Raw genomic sequence first — 21260 nt, forward strand, 5'->3', positions numbered from 1 at the left:
TTTTATAAACTAGATTTTAAAAGACTACCTGGGGCTATTTCTTGTAGTGTACCTTGATTACATACTTGTTTTCAAAATGACTGGTCCTCCCACATTGAGCATGTCAGGAAGGTGCTCCAGGCCTTTCGGGAAAACAAACTCTTTGCTAAATCAGAAAAATGTGTGTTTGGGGTGCAGGAGATACCATTTTTGGGTCAAATCCTCACTCCTAATAAATTCCGCATGGACCCTGCCAAGGTTCAGGCTGTGGCTGAATGGGTCCAACCTGCCTCCCTGAAAGCGTTACAGTGCTTCCCGGGGTTTGCTAATTATTACAGGAGATTTATTGCTAACTTCTCGGTCATCGCTAAGCCTCTTACGGATCTTACTCGCAAAGGTGCTGATTTCCTCCATTGGCCTCTGGAGGCGGTCCAGGCCTTTGAGATCCTAAAGAAGTGCTTTATCTCTGCCCCAGTGCTGATTCAGCCTAACCAAATGGAGCCATTCATCGTGGAGGTTGACGCCTCCGAGGTGGGAGTGGGTGCTGTCTTGTCCCAGTGTACCAGGTCCCTCACCCATCTCCGTTCCTGTGCCTACTTCTCCAGGAAGTTGTCGCCTACTGAGAGTAACTATGACGTGGGCAACCGCGAACACTTAGCCAATAAATGGGCATTTGAAGAGTGGCGCAACTTCTTGGAGGGGGCTAGGCACCAGTCCTTACCGGCCGCAAGAATCTGGTTTTCCTAGAATCTTCCCATAGGCTAAACCCGAGACAAGCTCGATAGGTGTTTTTTTACTAGATTCAACTTTGTGGTCACCTATAGGGCTGGGTCTAAAAATATTAAAGCTGATGCACTGTCGCGTAGCTTCATTGCCAGCCCTCCTTCTGAGGAAGATCCTGCTTGTGTTTTGCCCCCAGGTATAATCATATCCTCTGTTGATTCTGACTTAGTCTCCGAAATTGTGGCTGATCAAGGTTCAGCTCCCGGGAACCTTCCTGAGAACAAGCTGTTTGTTCCCCTGCAATTCCGGCTAAGGGTACTCAGGGAAAATCATGACTCTGTACTATCTGGCCATCCAGGCATCCTGGGTACCAAGCACCTCATTGCCAGAAACTATTGGTGGCCTGGGATGCCTAAAGACGTTAAGGCCTACGTCGCCGCTTGTGAAATTTGTGCTAGGTCCAAGACTCCCAGGTCCCGACCAGCGGGCTTACTATGTTCTTTGCCCATTCCCCAGAGACCTTGGACCCATATCTCCATGGATTTTTATCACCGATCTGCCTCCCTCTCAAGGCAAGTCGGTGGTGTGGGTTGTAGTAGACCGCTTCAGTAAGATGTGCCACTTTGTGCCCCTCAAGAAACTACCCAATGCCAAGACGTTAGCTACCTTGCTTGTCAAACACATCCTGCGTCTCCATGGGGTTCCTGTCAATATTGTTTCTGACAGAGGGGTACAATTTGTTTCATTGTTTTGGAGAGCTTTCTGTAAAAAGTTGGAGATTGATCTGTCCTTCTCCTCGGCCTTCCATCCTGAAACTAATGGTCAAACTGAGAGGACTAATCAGTCTCTACAACAATATTTAAGGTGTTTTATCTCTGACTGTCAATATGATTGGGTCTCCTTCATTCCCCTTGCCGAATTTTCCCTTAATAACCGGGTCAGTAACTCGTCAGGGGTCTCCCCCTTTTTCTGTAATTTTGGGTTTAATCCAGGGTTCTCCTCCGTTTCACCTGGTGGTTCCAACAATCCCGAGTTAGATGTCGTTCATCGGGAACTGTGCACAGTCTGTGCCCAGGTTCAGAAGAAGCTAGAGGCGTCCCAGAGCATACAAAAGACTCAGGCAGATAGAAGACGTTATGCTAACCCCTTGTTTGTGGTCGGGGATCTGGTGTGGCTGTCTTCAAGAAATTTGCGCCTTAAAGTTCCGTCCAAAAAATGTGCTCCCCGGTATATAGGGCCGTACAAGGTCATTGAGGTCCTTAACCCTGTCTTCTTCCGGCTAGAGTTACCCCCGTCTTTTCAAATACACGACGTGTTTCATGCCCCCCTCCTGAAACGCTGCTCCCCGTCCTTGGCTACCTCGAGGAAACCTCCGGTTCCTGTTCTCACCCCTGAAGGGGTAGAATTCGAGGTGGCCAAGATTGTGGACAGCAGGATGGTCCAAGGCTCCCTCCAGTACCTGGTCCATTGGAGAGGATACGGGCCTGAGAGGACTTGGGTACCCGCCCGGGATGGTCACGCTGGGGTATTGCTCAGGAGGTTCCATCTTCGGTTCCGCAATAAGCCAGGTCCACTTAGGAAGGGTCCAGTGGCCCCTCATAAAAGGGGGGGTACTGTAAAGGATCTGCCAGACACAGCTTCTGTGTCGATGCCCGTGGTTAATAAGTCTTCATCTGTTCCTAGGTCTGATAGAGTGACTCGATCTGCTACCACTCAGGCTGGTAGGCTGAGGAGTGGGAGAACCTATCACAGCCTGGCCTCGCCCTCGGTCTATTTATACCTTCATTTGCTGCTTGTCCTTTGCCTGTGATTCTCTCTTGTTTCCTGGTCCTGCTGTTCCTGCTATTACTATTGACCTCTGCTTCATATAGAACCTCTCGAGAACACGGCTGTGTCTGCACTGCCAGAAGCTGGGCGTTTTGAAGAGAAGTGGATGATACTTCTCGTCAGAACGCCCAGCTAGTAAAAGTAGTAAAAACGCCCCGATGTACGCACATAATACACGCCCACTTGGACTTTTACTTTAAACACGCCCACTTGGACTTTTGCAAGCCTCATTTACATAAATACAAAAATGGTCATAACTTGGCCAAAAATGCTCGTTTTTAAAAAATAAAAACGTTACTGTAATCTACATTGCAGCGCCGATCTGCTGCAATAGCAGATAGGGGTTGCAAAATCTGGTGACAGAGCCTCTAAGGATATTCCATGCGAGAAATTGCCAAGAAACTGAAGATTTCCTACAATGGTGTGTACTACTCCCTTCAGAGGACAGCACACACAGGCTCTAACCAGAGTAGAAAGAGAAGTGGGAGGCCCTGCTGCACAACTAAGCAACAAGACAAGTACATTAGATTCTCTAGTTTGAGAAATAGACGCCTCACAGGTCCTCAACTGGCAGCTTCATTAAATAGTACCCGCAAAACGCCAGTGTCAACGTCTACAGTGAAGAGGCGACTCCGGGATGCTGGCCATCAGGGCAGAGTGGCAAAGAAAAAGCCATATCGGAGACTGGCTAATAAAAGGAAAAGATTAATATGGGCAAAAGCACACAGACATTGGACAGAGGAAGATTGGAAAAATGTGTTATGGACAGACGAATCGAAGTTTGAGGTGTTTGGATCACACAGAAGAACATTTGTGAGACGCAGAACAACTGAAAAGATGCTGGAAGAGTGCCTGACGCCATCTGTCAAGCATGGTGGAGGTAATGTGATGGTCTGGGGTTGCTTTGGTGCTGGTAAAGTGGGAGATTTGTACAAGGTAAAAGGGATTTTGAATAAGGAAGGCTATCACTCCATTTTGCAACGCCATGCCATACCCTGTGGACAGCGCTTGATTGGAGCCAATTTCATCCTACAACAGGACAATCACCCAAAGCACACCTCCAAATTATGAAAGAACTATTTAGGGAAGTAGCAGGCAGCTGGTATTCTATCTGTAATGGAGTAGCCAGCGCAGTCACAAGATCTCAACCCCATAGAGCTGTTGTGGGAGCAGCTTGACCGTATGGTACGCAAGAAGTGCCCATCAAGCCAATCCAACTCGTGGGAGGGGCTTCTGGAAGCATGGGGTGAAATTTCTCCCGATTACCGCAGCAAATTAACAGCTAGAATGCCAAAGGTCTGCAATGCTGTAATTGCTGCAAATGCAGCATTCTTTGACAAAAGCAAAGTTTGAAGGAGAAAATTATTATTTCAAATAAAAATCATTATTTCTAACCTTGTCAATGTCTTCATTATATTTTCTAGTCATTTTGCAACTCATTTGATAAATATAAGTGTGAGTTTTCATGGAAAACACAAAATTGTCTGGGTGACCCCAAACTTTTGAACGGTAGTGTATATATAATAATATGCGCATAAAACTGCCTCTCCGTTGAACTCTGGTCACGTACTGAAAACATGATTACAGTGCGGGACAGCTGTCTCGCAGAGAGGCAGTGACACCTAGCGTCATAGATGACTATCATGCTAGGAGCCAGGCTCACTGCAGTGTGTTCGGTCCGGGAAATGCGGCCGACACACGGACCGTATATCACGGACCGAACACGCTTGTGTGAATTAGGTCTTAATTCATCTGGTCATCTGAGCAGCTAAGTACCGTATTTATCGGACTATAAGATGCAGTTTTTAGAAAGAATAAATCTTACTAAAAGTCCCTGTGTCTTACAGTCCACAGTCAAGGGACCCGGCATCGCCGGGCCCCCTGACCACTTCATTACTTAACCCCTTCCCGACAAATTACATGCTGGCACATCATGGAGTGGGGGGGAACGATGTATGGAGCGGGCTCCATACACTGCAGGTGTCAGCTGTGTTTTACAGCGGACACGCTGCTCTAACGGCCAGGAACCCCTTAACCCCTTCCCGCTCCTGGACGTACTATTAGGTCATGGTAACCATAGCGTTCGCGCTCCATGACCGAATAGTACGTCACGGGAGTAACGGCCATTTCGGCCGTCCTCCCGACACATACAGCAGCTGTGACAGCTGCTGTCTCGTTCAGCGGCTGCCGCAGCTCCTACAGCGGGGACCGATCGCTGTGTCCCCGCTGATTAACCCCTGAAAAGCCGTGTTCAATAGCGACCACGGATTTTTAGGGGTTAAGCTACAATCGCCAGCCTGCTACACGATAGCGGCTGGCGATGGTTGACTATGGCAACCGGACACCAAACAATGGCGTCCGGCCATGCCATCGACGGAAGCCTAGTGGGTCCTGACGAAGTGTCAGTGAGTAGCTGACAGCTCTAATACACTGCACTACGCATGTAGTGCAGTGTATTAGAATAGCGATCAGGGCCTCCTGCCCTCAAGTCCCCTAAAAAGGTGTAAAAATAAGAAAATAAAAGATTTAAAAGTAATAAAAGTAAAAATCCCCCCTTTTCCCTTATCAGTCCTTTATTATTAATAAAAATATATAAACAAACAAATAAACTATACATAATTGGTATCGCCGCGTCCGTAACGGCCTGAACGACAAAATTATTTAGTTATTTATCCCGCGTGGTGAACGCCGTAAAAGAAAATAATAATAAACCGTACCAGAATCACAATGGTTTGGTCACTTCACCTCCCAAAAAATGGAATAAAAAGAGATCAAAAAGTCGCATGTACCTAAAAACGGTACATAAAAAAACTATAAACATATGGTATCGCTGTAATCGTATCGCCCCGCAGAATAAAGTGAATATGTCATTTATAGCGCACGGTGAACGCTGTAAAAAAATTAGAATAAAAAAACAATAGTAGAATTGCTGTTTTTTAGTCACCGCGCAACTTAAAAATAGAATAAAAACTGATCAAAAAGTTGCATGCACCCCATGAAAACTGCAATGAATTCCCCAAGGGGTCTAGTTTCCAAAATGGGGTCACTTTTGGGGGGTTTCCACTGTTTTGGCACCACAAGACCTCTTCAAACCGGACATGGTGCCTAATAAAAAAGAGGCCTCAAAATCCACTAGGTGCTCCTTTGCTTCGGAGGCCGCTGCTTCAGTCCATTACCGCACTAGGGCCACATGTGGGATATTTCTCAAAACTGCAGAATCTGGGCAATAAGTATTGAGTTGCGTTTCTATGGTAAAACCTTTTGTGTTATAAAAAATTATGGTATAAAAAGGTTTTTCCTGACAAAAAAAAAATGGCAATTTCACCTCTACTTTGCTCTAAATTCCCGTGAAACACCTAAAGGGTTCATAAACTTTCTAAATGCTGTTGTGAATACTTTGAGGGGTCTAGTTTCTAAAATGGGGTTTTTCATAGGGATTTCTAATATATAGGCCCCTTAAAGCAACTTCAGAACTGAACTGGAACCTAAAAAAAATAAAAATAAAATTAGGCAATACTTCGCTTCTTACATTATACTGATAATGAGCAGTGCCCACCTTGAGATGACCCCAGTTTTGACCATTTGTATAAATGGAGACCCCTATTAGACAGTTTCAGTGCCCGGTTATCCCAAGCATACACCCCCGAGAATTGTATTTCTATTGATGATTCCTTGGTAGATTTTAAAGGGAAGATTCAATTACGCCAGTACCTGCCGGGTAAGAGGGCAAGGTATGGCGTGAAGATGTATAAGCTGTGTGAGAGTGCATCAGGCTATACCTACAAATGTAGGATATATGAAGGAAAGGACACCAGTATTCAGCCCCCAGAATGCCCCCCCTTACTGGGAGTTAATGCAAAAATTGTGTGGGATTTGGTGCACCCACTGCTGGACCAGGGTTACCACCTCTACCTGGATAATTTTTATACCAGCGTCCCACTCTTCAACTGCCTCGCTTCCAGAAGTACTGCGGCATGCGGCAGTGATAGAAGAAACCTGAGAGGCCTCCCTAAGAGACTGCAGGGCAAACACTCAGAAGGGGTGAGAGCAGGGCACATTCTAGCAGCAACATATTGTGTGTCAAGTACAAGGACAAGAGAGATGTCACACCAGTACCCATGTACCTGTACGAGGTACCAGTACAGAGACCCCCAAACCAGACTGCATCCTGGACTACAATAGGTACATGGGAGGGTTGGACTTGTCAGATCAAGTCCTAAAGCCCTACAGCGCCATGCGGTGTGGTATAAGGAGCTGGCCGGGCACATCATACAGATGGCATTGTACAACGCGTACGTGCTACATCGATGTACAGGCCAGACGGGAACTTTCCTGGAATTTCAAGAGGTGGTTATCAAGAAAAAAATGTTTAGGGACCAAGAAGGGGGGGCACTCAGTACTTCTGGAAGCAGGGCCACACGCATCGTACCAGGGCAACACTTTCCAGGAGATGTTCCCCAAACTGGCAAGAAAGGAAAAAAAGTCAAAAGAGGTACAAAGTCTGCTATAATAGGGGGATAAGGAAGGACACAATATATCAATGTGACACGTGTCCCGACAAAACTAAGGCTCCGTATGAAAGAGTGCTTCAAAATTTATCATAGATCCCTTGATTTTTAATCTACCCCAGTTTTACTTACCCTGATGCACTCCGCACAGCTTATCCCCCCTCATCTTTCCCTTCTGAGCCCTGCTGCGTGCCCAGGCAGCTGATAACAGCCAAATTGAGGGTATTGACGTACCCGTGAGAACCCACATTTCAGTTTATGGGGTGTATGTCTCCGGTCAAAATGCTCACTACACCTCTAGAAGAATGCCTCAAGGGTGTAGTTTTTAAAACGGGGTCACTTCTTGGGGGTTTCAACTGTACTGGTACCTCAGGGGCTTCTGCATACATGACTACGCACCAAAAAATCCCCAGTAGGCCAAATGGTGGTCCTTTCCTTCTGAGCCCTCCCATGGGTCCAAACGGCAGTTTACCACCACAAATGGGGTATTGCTGCACTCAGGACAAATTGGGCAACAAAATGGAGTATTTTATTTCTCGTGAAAATAAGAAATTTTGAGCTAAAACTACACATTATTGGAAAAAATTATTTTTTTTAAAATTCCCAGCCCAATTCAAATAAGTTCTGTGAAGAAACTATGGGGTCTAAATAGTCACATTACCCATGAATTGTTTGAAGGGTGTAGTTTCCAAAATGGGGTCACTTCTGGTGGGTTTCCATTGCTTTGATACCTCTGGGGCTCTGCAAATGCGACATGGCACCCGAAAACCAATCCAGCAAAATCTGGACTCCAACAAACACATAGCGCTCCTTTCCTTCTGAGCCCTCACATGGGCCCAAACGGCAGTTTATCACCACAAATGGGGTATTGCCGCACTCAGGACAAATTTGGCAACAAAATGCGGTTTTTTGTTCCCTGTGAAAATGGGAAATTTTGATCACAAATTACATCTTATTGGAAAAAATGATTTTTTTTTAATTTCACAGCCCAATTCAAATAAGTTCTGTGAAAAAACTGTGTGGTAAAAATGTTAACAACAACCATAAATGAGTTCCTTGAGGGGTGTAGTTTCCAAAATGGGGTCACTATTGGGGGATTCCTACTGTTTTGGCACCTCAACACCTCTTCAAACCTGGCATGCTGCCTAAATTATGTTCTAATAAAAAAGAGGCCTCAAAATGCACTAGGTGCTTCTTTGCTTCTGGGGCTTGTGTTTTAGTCCACGAGCACACTAGAGCCACATGTGGGACATTTCTAAAAACTGCAGAATCTGGACAATACATATTTAGTAGTGTTTCTCTGATAAAAACCTTCTGTGTTACACCCCAAAAAATTTAATAAAATTGAAATTCAGCAAGAAAAATGAAATTTGCAAATTTCACCTCCACTTTGCTTTAATTCCTGTGGAATGCCTGAAGGGTTAAAAAACTTTCTAAGTGCTGTTTTGAATACTTTGAGGGGTCTAGTTTTTAAAATGGGGTGTTTTATCGGTGTTTCTAATACATAGGCCCCTCAAAGCCACTTCAGAACTGAACAGGTACCTTAAAAAAAAGGTTTTTGAAATTTTCTTTAAAAAAAAGAGAAATTGCTGTTTATGTTCCAAGCCTTGTAACGTCCAAGAAAAATAAAATATTGTTCAAAAAACGATGCCAATCTAAAGTAGACATATGGGAAATGTGAACTAGTAACTATTTTGGGTGGTATAACCATCTGTTTTACAAGCAGATGCATTTAAATTCTGAAAAATTCTATTTTTTCAAAATTTTCTCTCAATTTTGCAATTTTTCACCAATAAACACTGAATATATCGACCAAATTTTACCACGAACATGAAGCCCAAAGTGGCACGAGAAAACAGACTCAGAATCGCTTGGATAGGTTTAAGCATTCCGACGTTATTACCACATAAAGTGAAATATGTCAGATTTCAAAAATGGGCTCTGAGCCTTAAAGGAACAGTGTCATCACAAATTATTTTTTTATATGTTAAAGATGTTAGTGCTTTATTAAAAACGTTTATATTCATTTGTGTGTTTGTGTTTTACTTTTTCTTATTTTTACACTTTTTCTTCCCTATGGGGGCTGCCATTTTTTGTTCCATTTCTGTCTGTGTCGATTAACGACACATACAGACATGGAATACGGCAGCCACAGTCCCATAGGGACTGCGAACGGCTCCCGTCCCATTGACTTCAGTGTACGGCGTCTGTGTGGGAACTGCGCATGCGCCGCTCCCACACAGTCCAATTCGAAATTGGCGCCGTCCGGCGCCATTTTCCTGTGGACCGGAAGTCGCGGCCGGACAGTAATATTACTACTTCCGGTCGCGGCTTCCGGATTTGTGCACTTGGACCAGCGGCAGCAAACGGAGCGGACGGGCCGGAGGGAGCCGCGGCGGCAGGAGCAGGTAAGAGATTTCAATGTATGTTCGTGTTTGTGTGTGTTTACTACTGTATGTAAACCTACTACACTGTGTGTTAGCTCAAAAAATGGCGACACACAGTGTAGGAGGTTACACCGTTCAAACCCCTCGTTTATCCCGGCACTAGCCAGGATAAAGGAGGGGGGGATGCTGAGAGCTCACTAGAGCGAGGGCTTTTAACCCATTGTTGCAATGCTGCAATTTTGGGAATAGCTCCATCTAGTGACCAAAAATGGGTAGTATTATAAATTAGAATTAATTTATAATATTTCCTGACTATTTCCTGACTCGTGAAAAAAATAAAAAAAATTTGAACAATGTTTAATCACCCACACACTAAATGTTTAATTTTTTAAAAAAAAAACATGTTTTTCTGGCAACACATTCCTTTTATTAAGGCCCAAACTAGGCTGCGTCCTTGAAGGACACAGCCAATTTTTTCAAATCTGACATGTTTCACTTTATGTGGTAATAACTTTGGAATGCTTTTACCTATCCAAGCGATTCTGAGATTGTTTTCTCGTGACACATTGGACTTTTTTGTTACTGGCAAAATTTGCTCGATATAATATTTAATTGTGAAAAACACCAAAATTTAGCGAAAAATTTGAAAAATTTGCATTTTTCTTAATTTAAATGTATCTGCTTGTAAGAAGGATAGTAATACCAAACAAAATTTTGAACATCCTTTTATTTTTCTAGGACGTTACACGGCAATTTCTCAAATTTTCAAGAACATTTCAAAAGGCTATTTTTACAGAGGCCAGTTCAGATGTGAAGCGGATTTTAGGGCCTTATATATTAGAAACCCCCGATATGTCACCCCATTTTAAAAACTTCACCCCTTAAAGTATTCAAAACAGCATTTAGAAAGTTTCTTAACCCTTTAGACATTTCACAGGAATTAAGGCAATATAGATGTGAAATTTTCAAATCTCTTTTTTTTTTTGCAGAAATTCATTTTATCTATTTTTTATGTAACACAGAAAGTTTTACCAGAGAAACGCAACTCAATATCTATTGCCCTGATTCTGCAGTTTTTAGAAATACCCCACATGTGGCCCTAGTGCACTTATTGACTGAAGCACAGGCCTCAGAAGCAAAGGAGCACCTAGAGGATTTTGGGGCCTCCTTTTTATTACAAAATATTTTAGGTCCCATGTCAGGTTTGAAAGGCTCTTGCGGTGCAAAAACAGTGGAAATGACCCAAAGGTGACCCCATTTTGGAAACTATGCCCCTTGAGGAAATTATCTAGGGGTATAGTGAGCATTTTGACCCCGCAGGTTTTTGTAGAAATTATTGGAAGTAGGCCGTGAAAATGAAAATCTACATTCCTTCAAAGAAATTGTAGTTTTAACTAATTTTTCTAATTTGCACAATGACTAAAGGAGAAAATGCACCACTACATTTGTAAAGAAATTTCTCCCGAGTAAATCAATACCCTACATGTGGTTCATAAACGGCTGTTTGGACACACGGCGGAGCTTAGAAGGGAGCGCCATTTGTAGCTCAAATTTAGCAGAAATGGTTTGCGGAGACCACGTCGCATTTGCAAAGCCCCTAAGGGACCAAAACAGTGAAAACGACAAAAAAAAGTGACTCCATTTAGGAAACTACACCCCTTGAAAAATCCATCTAGGGGTGTAGTTAGCATTTTGACCCCACAGGGGTTTCATAGATTTTATTAGAATTGGGCAGTGAAGACAAATAAAAACATCCTTTTTTTCCAATAAGACGTAGCTTTAGCTCAAAATTTTTCATTTTCTCAACAAATAAAAAGGAATAAAAGAACCCCAACATTTGTAAAACAACTTCTCTGGAGTACGGCAATACCCAATTTGTGGTCATAAACTGCTATTTGGGCACACGGCAAGGATCAGAAGGGAAGAAGAGCCATTTGGGTTTTGGAGCACAGATTTTGCTGGTTTTTTTTTCTTGACACCATGTCACATTTGCAAAGCTCTTAAAGGTAATGTGTTGCCAGCAAAACATGTTTTGTTTTTTTTAATTAAACATTTAGTGTGTAGGTGATTAAACATTGTTCAAATTTTTTTTATTTTTTTCACGAGTCAGGAAATATTATAAATTAGATTCTAATTTATAATATTTCCCATTGCTGGTCACTAGATGGAGCTATTCCCAAAATTGCAGCATTGCATATGGTAAAGCAACCACATTGCTTTTTGCTGCAAAATTGGGAAAAAAGCACTCGCTGTAGTGAGCTCTGAGAATCCCCCCCTCCTTTATCCTGGCTAGTGCCGGGATAAACGAGGGGATTGAACGGTCTAACCTCCTACACTGTGTGTCGCCATTTTTTGAGCTAACACACAGTGTAGTAGGTTTACATACAGTAGTAAACACACACAAACATCAATAGAAATCTCTTACCTGCTCCTGCCGCCGCGGCTCCCTCCGCTCTGTCTGCTGCCGCTGGTCCAAGTGCACAAGTCCGGAAGCCGCGACCGGAAGTAGTAATCTTACTGTCCGGCCGCGACTTCCGGTCCACAGGAAAATGGCGCCGGACGGCGCGCATTTCAAATTGGACTGTGTGGGAGCGGCGCATGCGCAGTTCCCACACAGACGGCGTACACAGTAGTGGATGGGACGGGCCCCGTTCGCAGTCCCTATGGGACTGTGGCTGCCGTATTCCATGTCTGTATGTGTCGTTAATCGACACATACAGAAATGGAAAAAAAAATGGCAGCCCCCATAGGGAAGAAAAAGTGAAAAAATAGAAAAAAGTAACACACAAACACACAAATAAATAAAAACGTTTTTAATAAAACACTAACATTAAACTGACATGAAATTTTTTTTTTGTGGTGACACTGTTCCTTTAAAGGTACCAGTACAGTGGAAACTCCCCAAAAGTGACTCGATTCCCAAAACTACAACACTTGAGGAATTCATATAGGGGTGTAGTGTGCATTTTTCTTCAATAAGACGTAGTTTTAGCTGAAAATGTTTCATTTTCTCAACAAATAAATGAAAAAAAGCACCCCAACACTTGTTAAGCAACTTCTCCTGTGTATGGCAATACCCCATATGTGGTCATAAACTGCTGTTTGGGCACAGAGCAGGGCTCAGAAGGGAAGGAGCGCCATTTGCTTTTGGAGTACAGATTTTGCTGGATTGGTTTCTGGGCGCTATGTCGCATTTGCAAAGTCCCTGTGGGACCAAAACATTGGATCCCACCCAGAAGTGACCCCATTTTGGAAACTACACCCCTCAAGGTATTCAACTAGGGGTGTAGTGAGCATATTAACCCCGCAGGTGATTGGCAGAAATTGGTGTGCACTCAATGTTGTAGAGTGAAAATGGGATTTTTTCCATAGATATGCCAATATGTGGTGCCCAGCTTGTGCCACCATAACAAGACCGCTCTCTTATTATTATGCTGTGGTTCCCGGTTTTAGAAACACCCTACGTGTGGCCCTAATCTTTTGCCTGGACATTCGACTAGGCTCAGGAGTGAAAGAGTACCATGTAAAATTAAGGCCCAATTTGGGAATTTACATTGTATGATCACAATTGCGGAGGCTCTGATGTGAAATAATAAAAGAAAGAAGTGCTGAGAAGTGACCCCATTTTGGAAACTGCACCCCTCAAGGCATTTATTAAGGGGTGTAGTGAGCATTTTCACCCCACAGGCCTTTTCCATTAATGATTGCACTGCTGAAGGTGCAAAGTAAAAATTTAAATTTTTCCCTAGATATGCTATTTCAGTGGCAAAAATGTAGTGCCCAGCTTGTGCCACTGGAGACAAACACCCCAAAAATTGTTAAAAGGGTTCTCCCGGGTATGGCAATGCCATTTATGTGGAAGTAAACTGCTATTTGGGCACACTGTAGGGTTCAGAAGGGAGGTAGCGCCATTTGGCTTTTGGAGCGTGGATTTTGCTTGGTAGAAGTTTTGTTTGGAGTCTTACTGGTGTTTCCATTTAGAATGTGGGGGTACATGTAAGCCGGGCGGAGTATATAAGGGGCATAGTCAGGTGGTATAATAAAGAGGTAAAAAAAAAACAATAAAATAATCCATAGATATTTGATACGCTGTGACACAATCGCTTCTGCACAGGCCGGTGTCGCACTAATAAATGGTCCTTACTTAATTTTGGTCCACACTCGGCATCTTTGCAGTTTGGGGAATTTTGCTGGGAAAGTGTTGTCCTGGTATAATACAGGCGTCCTCGTTTCAAGAAGATCTGTTTGGGCCCTCCCCTTCCTGGTTCCCTAAATTTAGGGGCCTTGATAATTCGCCACTTGAAACAGAAGAAATGTTCCCCTCGGGTCGGCACAACTGCATATTTTTTCTTTCCTGACTTATTGGAGCCTTAACTAATTTTATTTTTTCATAGACGTAGTGGTATGTGGGCTGTTTTTTTGCGGGATGAGCTGTAGTTTTTATTGGTACCATTTTGGGGTACATGCGACTTTTTGATTACTTGTTATCCTTTTTTTTGGGAGGCGAAGTGACCAAAAAACTGCAATTCTGACATATGTTTTTAAGTTCTTTTTATACAGCGTTCACCACTCGATATAAATTACGTTACCTTTATTCTGCGGGTCAGTCCGATTCCGGCGATACCTAATTTATAGCACTTTTTTATATTTTACCACTTTTTGCACAATAAAATACCTTTTGTAAAGAGAATGTATTTTTTCTGTCGCCAAGTTGTGAGAGCCAGAACTTTTACATTTTTTTAGTCGACGGAGCTGTATGAGGGCTTGTTTTTTGCGAGACGAGTTATAGTTTTTATAGGTACCATTTTTGGGTACATGCGACTTTTTGATCACTTTTTATTTCAATTTTATAAAGACAAAGTGACCAAAAAATAGCAATTATGTCAGTATTTCTTAGTTTTTTTTTTACAGCGTTCACTGTGCGGAATAAATAACATAATATTTTTATAGTTCAGGTTGTTACGGTCGCAGCGATACCAAATATGTATGGCTTAATTATTTTTTCCAATAATAAATGACTTGATAAGTGACAAGGGGCGATTGTGTTTTAGGTTATTACTTAAAACTTTTATTTTTACTTTTTTTACACTTTTTTTTTATACACTTTTCTTTAGTTCCACTAGGGGACTTGAAGGTCCAACTGTTTGTTTGATGTTCTAATACATTGCACTACCAAGAAATAAAGGAGAAAAAGCACTCCAACATTTGTAAAGCCAATTCTCCAGATTATAGAAATACCCCATATGTGGTAATAAATTGCTGTTTGGACCAACTGCAGGGCCCAGAAGGGAAGGAGCGCTATTTAGATTTTGGAGCACATATTTTGATGGAATGGTTTTCAGATGCCATGTGGTGTTTGCAACGCCCTGGAGGAACATTTTGGAAACTATACCCCTCAAGGAATTTGTCTAGATGTATCGCGAGCATTTTGACCCCACAGGTTTTATGCTTAATTTATTAGAATTAGGCCTTGAAAATTAAAATCTAATTTTTTTATGAAAAAACATAGAAGTTTTTATTTTTTACAAGGAATAAAAGGACAAAAAGCACCCCAACATTTGTAAAGCAAATAAAAAAACTGCTATTTGGACCTACTGCAGGGCTTAGGTCAGGAGTGCCATTTGGATTTTGCACAGATGGTGTTTGGGTGCCATGTCACATTTGCAAAGACCCTGATGTACTAGTACAGTGGAAACCCCAGAGAAGAGACCCCATTTTGGAAACTACACCCTCAAAGATTTTATTCATGGGTGTAGTTGGCAGTTTGAGCCCACATTTTGTTGGAGGAATTAATGCATAGCCGATGTAAAAATTAAATTTAGATTTTTTTTTTTCTCACAAAAAGCAAAGGAATACCCTGTCGTTTTCAGAATATAGCTTCCACTTACAGAGGATTTAAGCGGATAGAACAATGTAACACCAAGTATTAATTTAGGGGTATAGGGATTATGTTGACCATATATTTTTAGCTGGAATTATGGCTGAGCATAAAACTGAAGTGCCTCGTGGCTTTTTGGGCCTAGTTAGATGAATTCCAGGCACAATTTGTTTGCAGATGTTCTGAAGGGACAGAGCAGAAAACACCGTCCTCCAGTATTCATCTAGGGGTAGAATGAAATGGTTTGTTTTAGTTGAGGTAGAATTCCAATTTTTAAATAGGCACTAATGTAATGGAATAGGGGTAAAATATCTGTAAGCCTATATGAAAAGAGCAAAAGAATTAAAAAAATTAAATTAAATTGGAGAATGAATTAAATTAATACTTTAGAGAAGAATGATAATAACAAAAACATTCCTTGATGCACAAACCCGGCTTATGAGGACAAGTGTCACATTGATAACCCGTATCTTTTCTAACTCCATTTTTGTAACAAACGCAACATTTTTTTTTAGGGCCGTCACTTTTTTTTTTACGTGGAAGAAATTTCATTCGGGTAGTGCTGTCCCGGTACAACTCTGCTGGCCTGACTCCAAGATACCGTGCATTTTTTCCTGCCTTGCAGTATATTATAAAGGAATTACACAGTGCTGATTGAATTAAGTGCACTGCAACCTTTTTATCCCACACGAGTGACTTCCGCATTGCATTGTATGGCTGTAATAATTGGTCACCCAGGTACACTCCTCCCATGTGTTGGCTGTATTCTTGAATGCACACAGGCTTAAGGGCTGTGGGGTTACTTCCTCTTACATGAACAGGGGTGCTGCGGTCCCCATGAATAGACGTGAGGATAAAGATGTCTCCTTTGTCCCTAAATTTAGTCAGCATAATGTTTTCATTACACAGGGACCTGCTTTCGCCAGGTCTCAATTTTTGATCAACCAGATTTTTTGGGGAGACCTTTGATACCTCCTTACTGTACCACAGGCCACTGTCCCCGAGACACTTGAATAGAAAGAAACACTTGTATAAAAATTGTCTATGTAAAGATGATACCCTTTACCTAGCAGGGGGTAGAAAAGGTCCCAGACAATTTTGGCACCAATGTTGAGGATGGTGGGGCATTCTGGTGGACAGATCTGGAAATCTTTTCCCACGTAGATACGGAATCTGTGAGTGTACCCACTTTCACTCTCACAGAGCTTGTAAATTTTGATTCCGTATCTTGCACGTTTACTTGGCAAATATTGCCGGAATCCCAACCTCCCCTTGAACAGCATGAGTGACTCGTTGATGGCAATATTTTTTTTGTGCGCTGTATGCCTCTGAAAATTTTTCATTTAAATGAGTCAGTAGTGGCTTAATTTTAAATGGTCTGTCATGGGTAGGGACACCAGGGGCTGAGCACTGGCTGTTATCAGTGTAATGAAGACATTTTAACAGCCCTCAAATCGTGTTCTCATCATTACAGCCCTGTACTTTGGCGTACGTCAGTGGACCAATAGGACCTTATGGCGGGTTTTTTAATAAGCCCCATATTCAGAAAAAGCCCCCAAAATGTTCACATTTTTGTGGCATCAGTGGGATGTCATATCTGGCTTCTTGCATAGTAAGATGTGGGGTGACTTGCCAGAAATTGTGATGCGTATACATTGGTTTGTGTAACCATCAGGTTCACTAACTCTTCTGTAAAAAGATATTTTTAAAAAATCCAGTTCGCTGTACCCAGTGGTGTAAATTTTTATTCCCAAAGAAGAAATTAATTCTGGAATTTGGGGAGAAAACATAATTGGGGGCACCCAATTGGAGTCACTTGACTGACTGTCACTCTGTCTACTCCGCCTTTGTGGGGGTTTTTCCACCATCACTTCATGAGGACATTATTAGGAAACGTTCCTCATCATCACGGACGTTATCTGTGTCTGAGCACAGCATGGTGTAGGCCTCCACCACGGTGTACATCTGCTTAGCCATACTAAAAACAGACAAATGTAACTTTTCTGAATAAAAAAAAACACTTGAAAACTCTGCACAAAAAACGTACCTAAAATTATTAAAGAATAAAATAACTGACAGCTCATAACAGCTCCCCAAACGTCAAGGAGCAGTTCAAGGGGATTATAGGTGTCTATGGGATTTATTTCTATTTTTTTTTACTAAGACAGAGTATTTCACAGCTCTTCTCTTTGGTGTCCTCACAACTGTGGCAGGAACGAGGAGATCTGAGCTGGGGAAGGCGGTTTCTTCACATTTTGGCTGTGATTTGTCAGTCTGGATTGACGGACCAATCACAGCCATCTCCAGGCGGGGACAGCTGCGATCGGTCCCGCTGCTGACATCTGTGACTGTCTATGAAAGCTGAAGTCACTGTTCTGTCACAGCGTGTTTACATGCCATGATAGCTTAACTGCAGGACGAGAATGCTCGTCCTAATGCGGCAAGCACCCGCCGCTCAGGACGAGCATTATAGTCCTGTATTTGCAAGAGGTTAAGGGAATTTTGGACAGGTCTTTGCCTAGCCTGCTCCGACCATTTCTAGAGAGTGTGCTTAGTATTCATATTTATTACTCTTAGTTATATTGATACAGTTAGTATTGCTGAAACGTGGCTAGACTCTTTACATTATTGGGCCATAAATCTTCAAGGTTTAATAATGTTTCGGAAAGACAGGGCAAATAGGAAAGGCAAGTAAGATGGAAGTTCAGTTATATAAACAAATGGAGCGGGCTGCACAGGCTGGCACTTTAGTAATAATTTTAATTACCCAGATTATAATTGGTGTCATGGTTCGGCTACAACTGCGAAGGAGCGAAATTTCCTCAACCTGTCGCAGGATTATTTTTTTTGGACCAGTGTGCCGAAGACCCGACTAGAGGTGATGCTCTGCAGGATCTTGTCATTTCTAATAATGCAGAGCATGTTGGGAACGTCAATGTTCGTGAAAACCTCGGTAACAGTGATCACAATATAGTTATATTTTACCCATACTGTAAGAAACAAACACAGGCTGGGAGGGCAAAAACACTTAATTTTAAGAAGGTCAATTCCCCAGGATGAGGCCAGCAATTCAGGACATAGAATGGGAAGAACTAATGTCAAATAATGGTACAAATGATAAATGGGAGTTCTTAAAATCCATTTTGTATAATTATACTGCAAAATGTATTCCTACAGGTAAGAAGTATAAAACGACTCAAATTAACCCCTTCCCGCCATTTCACGTACAGTTACGTCATGGGAGATGGCCTTTTCCCGCATCTCCACGTAACTGTACGTGAAGGAGATGGAGCTGGCTCAGGAGCTGAGCCAGCGACATCACCGCCGGGTGACAGCTGTATGTTACAGCTGGCACCCTGAGGTATCGGCCAGGACCGGAGCTAGCCTCCGATCCGACCGATTAACCCCTCACATGCTGCGTTCAATAGAGATCGCAGCATGTGAGGAGTTTATAGCCACCGGCACCCCAGCAACGTGATCGCTGGGTTGCCGGTGGCTGCAAAGGTGATCGGAGGGCTAATACTTACCTCCCGGTCTGCCAGTAAGGGAATCCTCCTATGCCCCGTCGTCGGCGGGGCCCAGGAGGCTTCCGGTACCATCGGCAAGATGGCGCCGGCACAGCTTCCGGCTCAGAAGCTGAGCCGGCGTCATCAGCAGTGGGTGTCCGCTGTATGTTACAGTGGACACCCCGATCTAACGGCCGGAACGGGACCTAGCTCCGATTCCTGCCATTAGCCCCTTCAATGCAGCGATTCAATGCAATTGCTGCATCAAAGTGGTTTGTATGCAATCGGCAGCCCTGCCATACGATGGCAAGGCTGGCGACTGTTACTATGGCAACAGGATGCCTAACAATGGCTTCCTATCTGCCATTACGTTAGCCGATTAGGCCCCGCCCAGAGGTGGAGCCTGATCACTTGCTGTCAGTGAACAACTGACAGTTCTAATACATTGGCACTACATAGGTAGTGCAATGTATTAGAACCTCAAACAAACAGTTGGACCTTCAAGTCCCCTAGTGGGACTAAAGAAAAGTGTAAAAAAAAAAGTGTAAAAAAAGTAAAAATAAAAGTTGTAAAAAATACAATAAAAGTTTAAAATAAGAACACAAAACACAATCGCCCTTTTTCCCTTATCAAGTCATTTATTATTGAAAAAAATAATAAAGGCATACATATTTGGTATCGCTGCGACCGTAACGACCTTAACTCTAAAAATATTATGTTATTTATTCCGCACAGTGAACGCCGTAAAAAAATAAATAAAATACAGACATAATTGCTATTTTTTGGTCACTTTGTCTTCCAAAAATGTAAATAAAAAGTGATCAAAAAGTCGCATGTACCTAAAAATGGTACCTATAAAAACTATAACTCGTCTCGCTAAAAACAAGCCCTCATACAGCTCCGTCGACGAAAAATGTAAAACCGTTATGGCTCTCACAACTTGGCGACAGAAAAATCCATTCTCTTTACTAAAGTTATTTTATTGTGCAAAAAGTTGTAAAACATAAAAAGTGCTATAAATTAGGTATTACCGGAATCGGACTGACCCTCAGAATAAAGCTAACATGTAATTTATAATGCGTGGTGAACGCTGTATAAAAAAAACTAAAAAAATATGCCAGAATTGCTGTTTTTTGGTCACCATGCCTCCCAAAAAAAAAAAAATAATAGCTCCGGTCCTGGCAGTTACAGGAGGGTGCCAGCTGTATAATACAGCTGTTACCCCGCGGTGATGGTGCCGGCTCTGCTTCTGAGCCCGCACCATCATCGCGCCGTAACTGTACTGCGCTTTGCGGGAACACCTTCCCGGCAGCGCCGTATATATACAGCGGATGTCGGGAAGGGGTTTAAGATAAGACCAAATAAGCAATGCACCATTTCATCACATAACTAATGTATACATACGTCAGCAGTAGTATCTATGATAATTAACTGAATCATATACGTGACAAGTTGATTGGCTATTTTTGTCCTCTTGCTTTGATATTAGTAAAGATATTCTAACAAAGAACCTTTAGAAGGGGATTCACTTCCACACCAACTTGTGTGTATGTGTCTCCTTTTCCAACGGCTGTCGTCTTTGGTTCAGTTCACTCTGTGAATCTAAATTAAACAGACGGCCTTTGTCGATCATCTAAAATCAAGGCTGCCCCAACACTGACGAAATTCAAACTACTTTTAGGTGCTAAATATACGTCTCACAAAGTGCGCATTTCATCATGCAGTCGCTCTGGTTACAAACCGGTGACCAGATCAGGCTGTTGATCAGGCAATATATGGACAGTGGTTGTCCAGTTGACACAACACCTTTAAAACAGCAATGTACCTAAAGTCTAACAGAGGTAATTTTCAAGCAAAAAATTCTGTTACATCTTCTATAACCGATAATCTTACTTTCTATTTACACAAACAATGAAAGAGAAGAAAAAAAATGTAAACAAATTTTTATTGTTGATCCTCAATTCCACTTCGTAACCTTGCTGTGTTTAGGTAGAGACAAATTTGGTAATGTACATATATGCCTCTTCACAACATAACATTGAAAAAAAAATAGTACTTACCGCTTCTGCACCTTCCAACATGGCCAAGATAAAGAAAACATATCTCTGCCCAAATTCAAGTACTTTGTTTTCAAATCCATCATGAATTTTCTGGTCGCCAAGTGTGAACTCAGGAGGCAGAGATTGGAAACGTGCAGCAATGTATGGCTTGGGGAAGTCCACATGCCTTAGATGACGCAAACTCCGACGATGCAGTTTAGTAATACTGTGAACTAGCTGAAATACACATGCACAGTAAAAGAAATATGAGAAAACTTATTGTAGGAATATGCCAAACTATGTAAACATTGACAGACTCTGACTGATCTGGCCTTGATATGATTTTTTTTAAAAGCTGAAATATAATTAATTTACACTTATTTTTCATTGGACTGGAATCCACTAGATGAGAT

At 42.4% G+C, this 21260-nt stretch overlaps 1 protein-coding gene across 1 annotated transcript in view; it reads right to left on the reverse strand.

Annotated features, from left to right (window-relative positions):
- PTPRS (protein tyrosine phosphatase receptor type S) overlaps window positions 1–21260 on the reverse strand; it is a 523802-nt gene that overhangs the window by 190386 nt on the left and 312156 nt on the right. Inside the window, exon 20 of the mRNA XM_075864303.1 lies at window positions 20869–21084. Within this exon, the coding sequence (XP_075720418.1) occupies window positions 20869–21084 (216 nt within the window). The remainder of the gene's footprint in view (window positions 1–20868; window positions 21085–21260) is intronic.

This window comes from Rhinoderma darwinii, chromosome 1, assembly GCF_050947455.1.
Source record: "Rhinoderma darwinii isolate aRhiDar2 chromosome 1, aRhiDar2.hap1, whole genome shotgun sequence".
Classification (NCBI taxonomy): Eukaryota; Metazoa; Chordata; class Amphibia; order Anura; family Rhinodermatidae; genus Rhinoderma; species Rhinoderma darwinii.